General features: G+C 41.4%; 1 protein-coding gene across 1 annotated transcript in view; it reads left to right on the plus strand.

The window, feature by feature from the left end:
* apoba (apolipoprotein Ba) overlaps positions 1-5052 on the plus strand; it is a 55847-nt gene extending 50795 nt beyond the window's left edge. The window contains exons 27-29 of the mRNA XM_048531570.2: positions 190-304; positions 1274-1457; positions 3150-5052. Of these exons, the coding sequence (XP_048387527.2) occupies positions 190-304; positions 1274-1457; positions 3150-4919 (2069 nt within the window). The 3' untranslated portion in view covers positions 4920-5052. The remainder of the gene's footprint in view (positions 1-189; positions 305-1273; positions 1458-3149) is intronic.
* Positions 5053-12251: the final 7199 nt, after the last annotated feature.

Below are 12251 nucleotides of genomic sequence, written 5' to 3' on the forward strand. Positions count from 1 at the left end.
AAGTGAGTAAGCAGTCTTATACAATCATGGAAGTTATCAGGAATAATTTATTTTGCTTATTTAAATTATTAACATGATTGAGTTTAAAATATCAGAAGATTCAATGTATTTTTATGGAATAATTTAGTTATAGCATATAATAGATAACACTTTGCATGTATTTTGAAAGTTTTTTCTCACTTTTTACAGCAACCATAGCTTTAAATAGTATTGATAATACCTACAAACTTCTTGAAACATACGAATTTTCCCATCCTGACTTAAGTGTCAACTGGCAACAGAATTGTACTTTTAAGTATTTGGGGTAAGATGTCTATTTTAATTAATTTTTTATGTGATAAGCTGTCTGAGAGTGTAAATGTGCTTCATTACCAGAAAGTGTCCTTAAATATTTGGTGAATGAATCCTCTGGTAGAAATTAAAAGCTAAGTTTTATCTCTAGCTGCTCATTTGAATGACAACCAATAATACGTTGAGGTGTCAGTTACCTATGTAGAATTCCCAGCTATGTAGGAAGGAGTTACATGCAAAGTCATATCACCAGTTTCCAGCAAATCCAAAACAAATTTTATTTTCATGTTTAGTGCAGAATGTACAGCTATAGTAAGGATCATAAAATGAACAGTTAATTGATTAGCTACCCATTCTACTGCCATCCACATTGACTGCAGTATGAAGAAGAACCAAGTGAGTTATATTACAAGGATTCTGTGTCTCCTGCAGAAACAGGAAGTTCTGCTTTGGTGCATCAAATGGCAATTGTTTAGATTGGACCAATATAGCAAGATTTCTTTTAACCATAACTGAATTAGAAAAGAAATTTAGGACATGGGAAATGGAATAATGCTTGTTTTCGCTGCCTTAAAATGTTACTTGAACTATAAATTGTTCTGTAGTTCTATAACTTATACATTTATTCTCATACGATAAATCTATGAGCTAGCTCACCTTTGTATTTGCAGACCTAAAACCTTTTGATTTTAAGATAATATTTGGTTTTGATCTGGCATCTGCACACCAATAAATTGAATTGTGGTTTGTTTGAACTTCTCTCAGTTCTGCCTATTAACGGATTAATGGACTTTTTGCTTTTCATCTAATAGGCATAGTCGATCACATGTCCTTTATAAAGTTCAAGTTCTGCAAGTTGTGATCTGCCAATGCATAAATGTAGAACCAGTATTTGTTTCTTTTGCCCCTTCAGAAGTGAATTATGCTGCTGCATTGTTAGACAGTAAACAATTTATGTATTTTTTAAATTTTTCTGTATCAGACTACCAAGTTCACTGCGAATAGATGTCAAGAGCCCAACATTCACAGACCTGAGCGTTCGGTGGCAGGAGAATAATGGTAGAGTTTCTTCATCAGTCTCCTCTCCATCTGCTGGATTCTTAGGAATGATAGTCCAAAAGAAAAAGTCAAATGTCCTGTATGCAAAGCTGTATGTCCATAAACCGGTAAGTGACTGCATTCTTATAAGTGCGATGCATGAAGTGAATGCCTTAAATCAAAGTTTGTAGCCTATACATCTTAATATTTCCATTCACAGCCCTTCCACAGAATAACATAAATTAGGAGTGAAAGTAAGTCCCTTGTTCTTAGAGCCTGGGATCCCTTGAGTAACCAACATATGAGGAAATGTTGAATTGGTTGGGATTATATTCGTTGCAGTTGAGAAGAATGAGGGGTTTCTCTTGGAAATCTATAAAATTCTAGCAGGACTAGACAGGGTGATGTTTCTTGCGTGTGGAGCCCAAAACCAGGGGTCCCAGTCTAAGGATGTGGGATAAACCATTTTGGACTGAGATGAGAAATTTCTGCACCCAGACAGTGGTGAGCCTGTAGAATTTGCTGCCATTGAAAGCAGTCAAGGCCAAAACATTGAATGAATTCACGGAGGACTTAGATATAGCACTTGGGACTAAAGGCATCAAAGGAATAGGGGAAAATTGGGAACAGTTCACCTGCACATCTGCCAATGTGGTGTATTGTATCCACTGTACCCGGTGTGGCTTCCTCTACATTGGGGAAACCAAGCGGAGGCTTGGAGACCGCTTTGCAGAACACCTCCGCTCAGTTCACAATAAACAACTGCACCTCCCAGTCGCAAACCATTTCCACTCCCCCCTCCCATTCTTTAGATGACATGTCCATCATGGGCCTCCTGCACTGCCACAATGATGCCACCCAAAGGTTGCAGGAACAGCAACTCATATTCCGCTTGGGAACCCTGCAGCCATATGGTATCAATATGGACTTCACAAGCTTCAAAATCTCCCCTTCCTCCACTGCATCCCAAAACCAGCCCAGCTCATCCCCACCTCCCCAACCTGTTCTTCCTCTCACCTATCCCCTCCTCCCACCTCAAGCCGCACCTCCATTTCATCATCCCGCCCCCTTGACCTGTCCATCCTCCCTTGGACTGACCTATCTCCTCCCTACCTACACTCACCTTTACTGGCTCCATCCCTGCCTCTTTAACTTGTCTGTCTCCTCTCCACCTATCTTCTCCTCTATCCATCTTTGATCCACCGCCCCCTCTCTCCTGATTTATTTCAGAACCCTCTTCCCCTCCTCCATTTCTGATGAAGGGTTTTGGCCCAAAACATCAGCTTTCCTGCTCCTAAGATGCTACTTGGCCTGATGTGTTCATCCAGCTCCACACTTTGTTAACAGGTATTGTGTTGGATGATCAGGCATGGTCATACTGAATCGTGAAGTAGGCACAAAGAGCCGAATGGCCTGCTCCTGCTCCTGTTTTCTATACATCCGTGTGCCTTCTCTGTCATTCACCCTGATCATGTCTGATCTCTGCCTCAACCCTCTTTTCCCCACAAATCCCCAGATTCCTTATTTCCTTGAATATTTAGAAATCTATCAACCTCTGTCTTGAATATATTTCATGAATGCACTCTGGTAAAGAGTCCCAAAGATTGACCAGCTCTGAATGAAGATACTCCTCCCCATCAAGAGGTCTACTCTTACTCTGAATGCAATGTACAGTGTAAAATATAAATGTACAATGTACAATGGACAACAATAGATGTTTAGGAGGGACTGCTGAATTGCCTGGATCTGTCATTTCTATCCTTTAAGCGTACTCATGGATTTTGCATTCAATTTAAATGTACATAATTTTATTTTCACAGAAATCTTCTGACTTAGTTATTTTGGACAGTAAAGTTTCACTGGAGAATCCGGAATATATTCAAGTGGAGTTCAACTGGAGTAATAATGTTACCACAGATATGGTGAATGGCCTGAAGGAGAGAACGCCCAAGATGATTCAAGCTGTCTATAATTGTGTAAACAAGTATCACAAAGAACATCTCGGAATAGAAATGAGTGTTGTCTCCTCAAAAGCCAAAGACTTGATGAAACAGAATGTTGACAAACTATACAAAAAAACAATCAATGGCCTTAAAGAATTAGATGATCATCTCCAGTCTACAGTTGATAATATCACTTCAAACTATCAATTGCTGAAAGAGAAAACAAAGAAATTATACAAGAGAGCCGCAGCCAAAGTAACAAATGTAGACTTTGAGCAAAAGATTACCGAATTATTGGACATGATCTCAAATTTAATGAAAGAGTATCAAAATAAGTTGAATGAATTAATTAATGAAGCAATTAAGTTTCTAAAATACACCAAGTTGCACCTGCCTGGACTTGCTGATCAGTTTACAGGGCAACAGCTTTACAATAAAACCATGAAGCAGGCAAAGCAATTTATCAACAACTTCAATAACTTTATCGAAATAGATCTTAGAGATGCAGTCAAATATGCAAAACGGTTTGAGATGAGGTTCCCTATTAATGATACAATTGTTAAAGCTTCAGAGATACTTTCTCACTTGAGTACATTTCTTAAACAAGTTGAAATCCAGTTGCTTGAACTTGTGAGGTTCATTGATAGTCTTGACATTGAACAATATCTAAAAGGCATTACACAGGCAGAATTAATGAGTGTGAACTTCAAATCTGTGAAAGCAAAAGTAAACCAGTTGTACAATGAAACTGTAAATCTTGCCTATGCAGATAAGTTGCAAACAGTTGCAGGTCATTTGAAAGAATACCTTCTAAAGGTTGTTGAAGAAAACCAAGTCCTCCTTCCAGAAAAGATTCGGGAAGTAGGATCCCACGTGAAGTCATTTTTTGATAAATATGTCCCTCAATCCTGGTTTAGCTGTACGGAAAAGTGCAAAGAAATTGAAGAAAAGTTAATTGAGTTGTTGAACAGACTAATGGAGTTTATAAAAGAGAAGGGTCCAAAATTAATTAATGCCAGTATTAGAAGTGCCAGTAATTTGAAGCATGAAGCAACAAAATTCGTGGCAAATTCTACAGCATTTTTCAATAACTATTTCAAGGATAAGCATGCTTACTTTCAAGAAATTAGTGAAAAAATAATTCCTGACTATTTTCAAGTAACCAAAAAAGAGTTGGGTGATATATTTGCAGACATCAAGAAGCACACAACTACATATAAACGGACAATAAAAACTAAATTAGATGAAGCTGTTGTTTACTTAAGTGGAAGATATGAAAACCTGATTGCTCAAGGAAATTACTCATTTGATTGGTTTATTGAAAACTGGATCCAATTTACTGAATACCTATTTAGGTTCTTGGAACAGATTGCAAACAAACTGACTGATGGAATTGAGTTATACGTACAAAGGCAACCTGAACAGCTTATAATTAATGTTCCACACCATCTTCAATGGAAATCGTTTGATGAAATGCCTCAATTGAAAGAAGGAGCATTGAACCAGTTAAATGTAACAATTACCAAGGGACAGCAAGTCCTTCAAAGAGGCACTGCTTTAGCATGGGAACTGTTTATGGAGAACCATCAGAAAGATAAAAAGCTGCTGAAGGGAAAGAGAACAAAGAGCGACAAATCAACTTTTTAAAATTTGTCTGAATATTTAAAGTTGTTGTGAATCAAACAATGTAACATGCATAATGTACCATGCTTGTGAATGAAAAATAAACAATCATGTTATTTCAGCTTTCTAATGAAAATAAATATAAACTTCTTAATAACTTGGCAAGCTCTTCATTTTCACATCTGTGAACAAAAAACTGAAATAGCTCCACTGAGGCTGGTATTTCATCACCAAGTCACCTTCTATTTACACATGGAAGCTCCTTGACAGACACGGTCCCGCTTCCTCAGAGCCAGCTCTCAGAGTGAACAGAACCTGTTCCTATCTGTCAGCTAGGGCTCCCTGATTGGACCAGATTAACAACCCCAATCAGGGAACTCATATTCTCTGATGTCCACTTGGCTGACCTTGTTACAATCACAATATGCCCCTCCTGTCCAACTCTGAGTCTAGTGACGTGGGCCAGTTCTTTTTCTTGTAGTCTCTTCTGTGTCATTTTCACACCAGACCTGGTTCCTCCAACTCAGCCTCAGTTGTGGTGGTGTGTACCAAACCATAGCCCACCTCTTTTGCTCAGAATGTCTCAGAAAAATATTCATCCACTTCTTCAGTGGTAACAGTATCAAAGCTGCGACATCTGCTATGGTCATCTCAGAATCCAAGATCTCTTGGACATTAGGCAGAGGGAGAGAACTCACGGGTTTCAGTGCTAAAGGGCAAGGATTTGCCCTGGCCCATTTATGAGTTTGCAGCTTTCATGTGGTCCAGGTGCTTGTTCAGGACCACCTTACCTACCCAAACTTTGTATGCCACAGAACCTGACCTCGTATTGACCATGCCTGTTACCCATACAGGGCTGTATCTGTGGTTTGGGCACAAAATTTCATCCCCTGAAGTAAATGACCTCTCTTGCCTAGAGGGGTCTTGAGCCTGGCATTGACATGCCTCATGCAATTTACCTCTCTTCCCCCCCCCCCACCCCCAAAAAATGCCCCAGGCCCAGGAATATTAAATTTTATCTGGTGCAGAATCTTCTCCCACAACTCTGCTGGAGCCACCCCTGTAGTTGCACAAGGGGTGGTCTGGTAATCAAAAAGGAAATGGGACAGTTTGGTATTGTGTGAAGTTGTAGTCTGTTTCTATAAGCCTGCCTTCAAAGTTTGAACTACTCTTTCCACCAGACTACTGATGGGACGGAGCTGTCCTTTTATGCCGAATGCCATTCAACTTTAGGAAGTAATCAAATTCCCTGCTGGTAAAAGATAACCCATTGTCAGTGATCAACACTGTTGGGAACTTGTGAATTGCAAAAGCTGCAAGCAGCTTTTGTATTTGTCTCCATGTTTGATGATTGAATTCTATGCACAGTGAACCACTTTGAGTGGCCATCCACAATTACTAAGAACTTTGAGTCCATGAAAGGACCTGCATAGTTGACGTGAAACCAAGTCGAGGGTTTACCCAGCCATTCCCATGAATATGGGAAAGCTGCTGGAGATAATTTTTGTCCTTGTTGGCATTCTGGGCACTGGTCACCAAAGCAGTTATGTCTGCATCCAATTCTGACTACCAGATATACCCTCTCGCCAATGACTTCATTTTGGAAATGTCTGGATGACCCAGGTGGGAGTTAGACAATGATGGCTTCTTCACATCTTTCGTGGCAATGTCTTGGCTATGAGACAATTTCCAAGATTGACTCTTTGTCAATAGCAGATGGAAGGTGCCAGGATGACAGCTAAGATTTATGCATGAATGCCCCGTGATAATTCACCAATCCAAGGAAAGACCTAATCTCCAGTACAGAACTGGGAGCCAGGACACCTTTGATCACCCTCACTTTATCTTCCAACATGTGTAATCTGGTCTTGTCAACTCTGTAGCGCTAGTAGGTCACTTGGGATTCCTAGAACATGCATTTTTCCATCACAAAGTATATGCCTTCCATGGAGAAACAACTAAGTACTATGTCCAAGTTCTCTAAGTGCTCTTTCCCTGGTCTTACCTGGTCTTCCCTGCTATTAGCACATCATCTAGATAAATGGCAATCTGGAGTAGCCCTTGTAAAGTGTTCTCTATTGTCCTTGAAAAAGTGGCACAGGCTGAGGACATCCCAATGGCAGCCACATGTATTGATACAACCCACATTGGTATTATTTGTAGTGTACTTCTGGGAATTCTTATCTAACCACAATTGTAAGCACACATAGCTCATGTTCAGGTTTGTGAAGGACAGGAATGCCCTCCCCAACAGCTTTGCGTACAAGTCCTATATGCGAGGGATTGGCTATTTATTCAGCTGCTACAAACAGTTTATCGTTTGTGTAAAATGCCTACAAAGGCGAACCAATCTGTTGGACTTCACAATCAGTCCAAGTGGTGCCGTCCATTCCACAAAGTGTTCTGATTTGATGATACTTTCACTTTCCAACCTCCTGATTTCTGCCTCTACTTTTGCTCATCAGCCAAGTGGCTGTGGGTAGATCTTGCAGAATTATGGAATTGCTTCTTGGCCAGCATACAAGGTGGCCTTGGCTCCTTCGATAGTCCCTCGACCTTCCTGAGAAATGCCTGGGTGTTCAATCAGGACTTCACTCAGGCAGCCATTTTCTAATTGAAAAAACGTTGAACTCATTCAAGGTGAATCTTTGTCAACCAATTTTGTCCCATCAGGCTGGAGCTCAAACATTTTACTACAATGAGCGGTAACTGAGCCAGGTGCTTCTCAAAAGTGACCAGAACTGAAGTTGTACCCTTAATCTGTTAATAGTATCAGTTCTCAGTCTAACTGAGTTCTTATGCAAGCTTAAGGGTTGGAGTCCAGACCAACTGTTGTTAAAGACTTGTTTCTGTAATCACTGATACAAATGCACTGGCATCAAACTACATTAGAACCATGTGACCATTTAACCAACATTGATTTTGATTTGCTTCTGCTTTCAATGTTACTAAGCAACTTAGCTGTTCCAAGCCAGATGTAGGTGGCCTTTTCAGGATAGCACTCTCCTGGATACTGGCTTATGAGTTGTATTACTCAGTTTAGACCTACTGAGACTGTTTTGGTGCCTTCAATCTGCATACCAGCAGCAACCACTGTGGTGTGTCGGCCGGGATCCTGAAGAAAATTTTAACCTCTTAGTCGAGGCTTAGCTTTCTCTTAGGGTATTGCTGTGGGCTGACCTAGAGTCCCTGTGTTCAGGATGTGTTCTGAGTGAGGCTATGCAATTGTCTACACTCAAGTAGTAGCACGGTCAGCCTGGTGAGGGTGTCCACTTCCATCAGAATACTCTGCACTCATATGCTCCACTTTGCCATGTTTTCCAGTCATAAAGCCAGGCATAGTGCCTGTTTGAAGTCCAGTTGAGCTTCAGCTAGCAGGCACCTTTGCATGACTTTGCATTACATCATTAATGCCACACACCAAATGGTCTCTCAGCATCTCATCAAGGGATAAACCAAAGTCACATGCCTCTGCCATTCATCCTAACCTCGTCAAAAATCTTAGTGTCTCAGAATTAGAGGAGGTGTGAGATTGTAATATTCCTGAATTAAATCCATCAGCTCTTGAAAGGTATCAGTATCTGGTGCCTCAGGAAACGTCAGGTTCACAATAACTGTTGTGACTGAATTTATTCAGGAGTGAATTTATTTTTTTTCTCGTCACCGCTGAAATAACTCCACAGAGGCCGGTATTCTGTTACCAAGTCACCCTTTATTAAACATGCGCAATACTTGACTTTGGTCTGGCTTCCTCTGGACCAGGGGTCAGAGTGAACAGAACCTCTGACTTCCCACGTTTCAATATCTACCCCCCCAACCACATCCCAAAACCAGCCCAGCTCATTCCCGCCTCCCTAACCTGTTCTTCCTCTCACCTATCCCCTCCTCCCACCTCAAGCCGCACCCCCATTTCTTACTTACTAACCACCTCATCCCGTCCCCTTGACCTGTTTGTCCTCCCTGGACTGACCTATCCCCTCCCTACCTCCTCACCTACACTCACCTTTACTGGCTCCACCCCCGCCTCTTTAACTTGTCTGTCTCCTCTCTACCTATCTTCTCCTCTATCCATCTTCGATCCGCCTCCCCCTCTCACCCTATTTATTTCAGAACCCTGTTCCCCTCCCCCATTTCTGATGAAGGGTCTAGGCCTGAAACGTAAGCTTTCCTACGCCTAACATGCTACTTGGCCTGCTGTGTTCCTCCAGCTCCACACCTTGTTATTTTGGATTCTCTAGCATCTGCCGTTCCTATTATCTCAGAACTTCTGGTGCTCCTGTTTATATCTGTCAGACAGGGCTCCCTGATTGGACCAGATTAACAGTCCCAATCAGGGAACTCACAATAAGACCATAAGGCATAGCAGCAGAAATTAAGCCACTCAGCCATTCAATCATGGCTGCTAAGTTTCTTAACTCTTTTCTCCCGCTTTCTCTCCCTAACCTTTGAATTCCTTGACAATCAAGAATCTATTTTGCTCTGTCTTAAATATGCTCAATGATCTGGCCTCCACAGCCTTCTGTGGCAATGAATTCCAAAGATTCACCACTCTCTGGCTGAAGAAATTTCTCCTCATCTCTGTTCTAAAGGGTCTTCCCTCTACTGTAAGGCTGTGCCCCTGGGTTCTAGTCTCTCCTGCTAAGTGGAATATCTTTCCAATGACCACGCTTTCAGTATTCTGTAAGTTTCAATTAGATCCATCTCTCATCCTTCTAAACTCCACCAAGTATAAACCCAGAGTTGTCAAATTTGATGAGGTTCATCCAGCTGATCTCATTGCAATCACGACAGAAACAAGTAAGTAATTACAAACATTCAGGATATTAACAAGAAACAGAAAGGTTAGTTTGAAAATAAGAAGGTTTTGGCCAGTTATACCTGGTAGCATCTCTTTAATTTAAGTCACAATACACAAAGACAAATTTCATCAGACCTTTCTGCAATTGAGAACCATATGTGGAGCAGGTGAGTTGGATTCGATTACAGTGGGTTCTATATTTTCAAACCACTAAATCTTAAATCTTTTGTAGGTCGGTATACATGCATCCAAATCATGTGACAAAGTGCCAGGGCTGTGTCATGCTCTCCACAAAACTGGGTGCAAGAAAATTTGTGCTTCTCTGGCATTCAGCATTGCTGAAGGTTTCAGAAGCTGAGAAACTGATGAAACCAAAGGCTTCCTGAGGATTGACAGCAGAGGGGAAGATGCAAAACTGAAAAAAACATCCTTTGAAAGTTTCTGTAAGGTGGTAACCATCTCTGTTCCTGTGCCATAAGGGCTGCAGGCTCTTAGCCTCTTTATGTACACACTGAGACCTTAGGAATTCTGATAAGATCAGAAAAACCAGGAGCCAGCTGGCAGAAATCTTGCTCCATCACAAATATAACAGCCCCAAAGGCACCAAGGAAATTTTGGCCATAAAATCTAAACAATTGGCCAGTGCAGTCTGAATCCTGCTCCCAGTTTAACTCATTACAGTTATATATTTGCAAAATATGTCTGAACCCACCCATTTCAATGATAATAAGTAAACAAGTTTGTGATAGGATTTGTTATGTTCTGGTAGTCTATTTTGAACAGAACTGGTAAGGTATTTAAATTCATCTAGTCCCAGAAACTGTTTGATGCATTTTTTATTGGGTCGAACTCTCCAAATTATTTGATTTTTTCCAGTGACCTTTTACTGCTTGATGTGAAGTCCTTTAGTCAGAGCCCGAGTGCTTTATTTTAACATTCGTCTACAGGTTGTAAAAACCTGTACAAAGTCAAGAACTGCCTTTGTTGATTTATTTTGTGTTGATAGCACAGTGTAGTGCCCGGGTATACTGCTGAAACATCCCAAACATCACCTGCTGTTGAAAAACCCTATGACTAATCAATTTACATCGTGGAGATCAAATCAGTTGTCCATAAGTAATCAACAACGAATTCCCATTGAGATTGGTCATTACATCAGCTCTGTTCAACATACACCAGTGAATAACCTTTTGCAAAGTCACAGCCTTTACATATTCTGTAGACTAGACTCTTGCTTTTTCAGTCTAAGGGATTTCAGGACATTGAGAAACATTCACTGAAGGCCTATGTTCTTTGGAGACCTCTGGAGACTTTGATCAGATGCTCCAAGGCTGTTGTTTCACTCTTACACCTGATCGACTTCAAGTTCAGGGAAGAATTTCATGCTCATTCCTCTAGGGCGGCACGGGTGGCTCAGTGGTTAGCACTGCAGCCTCACAGCACCAGGGACCCGGGTTCGATTCCAGCCTCGGGTCACTGTCTGTGTGGAGTTTGCACATTCTCTCTGTGCCTGCGTGGGTTTCCTCCCACAGTCAAAAGATGTGCAGGCTAAGTGGATTGGCCATGCTAAATTGCCCATAGTGTTCAGGGGTGTGTGGGTTATGGGGGGGGTGGGCCTCGGTGGGACGCTTCAAGGGGCGGTGTGGACTTGTTGGGCCAAAGGGCCTGTTTCCACACTGTAGGGAATCTAATCATGACTACTCATCCATGAGCCTAAGCAGAAATGCCTTGGCATCACTCTTGCATTAACTATGAGCAAAACCAGAGCACAAGGTCAAAAATGAGACTGGTTTCAGGTGGTCATGATGATCACTTCTGGAACAGTGAGACCAAAACTGCCTAAGTGTCTTCCTGTGCCTGCACGCAGTGAAACTGTAATTCCACAGAAAACTTGCTTCTGAAATAACATTGCCCAGTGACAGCTAGGGTAAGCAATCCCATTGACATGAAACCTCAAAAATAACCACACACTGATCTAAAATCTCTGAGGCCCAAATAGTGCACAATGCACATCCTAAAAACTAACAAATGCCCTACTTCCCAATGGTGCACTTCCAGATTTGATTATAAACACCACTAACACCAATCTGATAATTGATCTGAGTGCCACAATCCCTTGCAGCTGAATCACAGAATTTGCTGGGGGGTGCAGAAGGAGGCCATTCAGTGTATGCTGTTTGCTTCAGTTCTCCAGATGTGCATGATGACTTGGTGCATCTACCTGACTTAAAATTGTACAATGCACATTGGTTTTATTTCAAGTAGAATCCCTACAGTGCAGAATTAGACCATTCAGCCCATCAAAACTGTTCTGAATCTCCAACCAGCTTCCCACCTAGACCTTCTATACTGTTCCTACTTACCTTGCCCACCAGTTGTTAGCGTGTAGATGAAGTTAGGCATGAGATTGCACCTTTTCTGTTCCTTGGCTCTAACCAAATTGATTCTATCCCTGAATGCTGGCAACATTATTTTTTTCCAGCACTGCAATGCTCTCAATCAATACTGCCACCCTCCTCCTTTCTATCCTTCGGAACACCTCATATTCAGGAATACTT

Source organism: Stegostoma tigrinum, chromosome 4, assembly GCF_030684315.1.
Source record: "Stegostoma tigrinum isolate sSteTig4 chromosome 4, sSteTig4.hap1, whole genome shotgun sequence".
Classification (NCBI taxonomy): domain Eukaryota; kingdom Metazoa; phylum Chordata; class Chondrichthyes; order Orectolobiformes; family Stegostomatidae; genus Stegostoma; species Stegostoma tigrinum.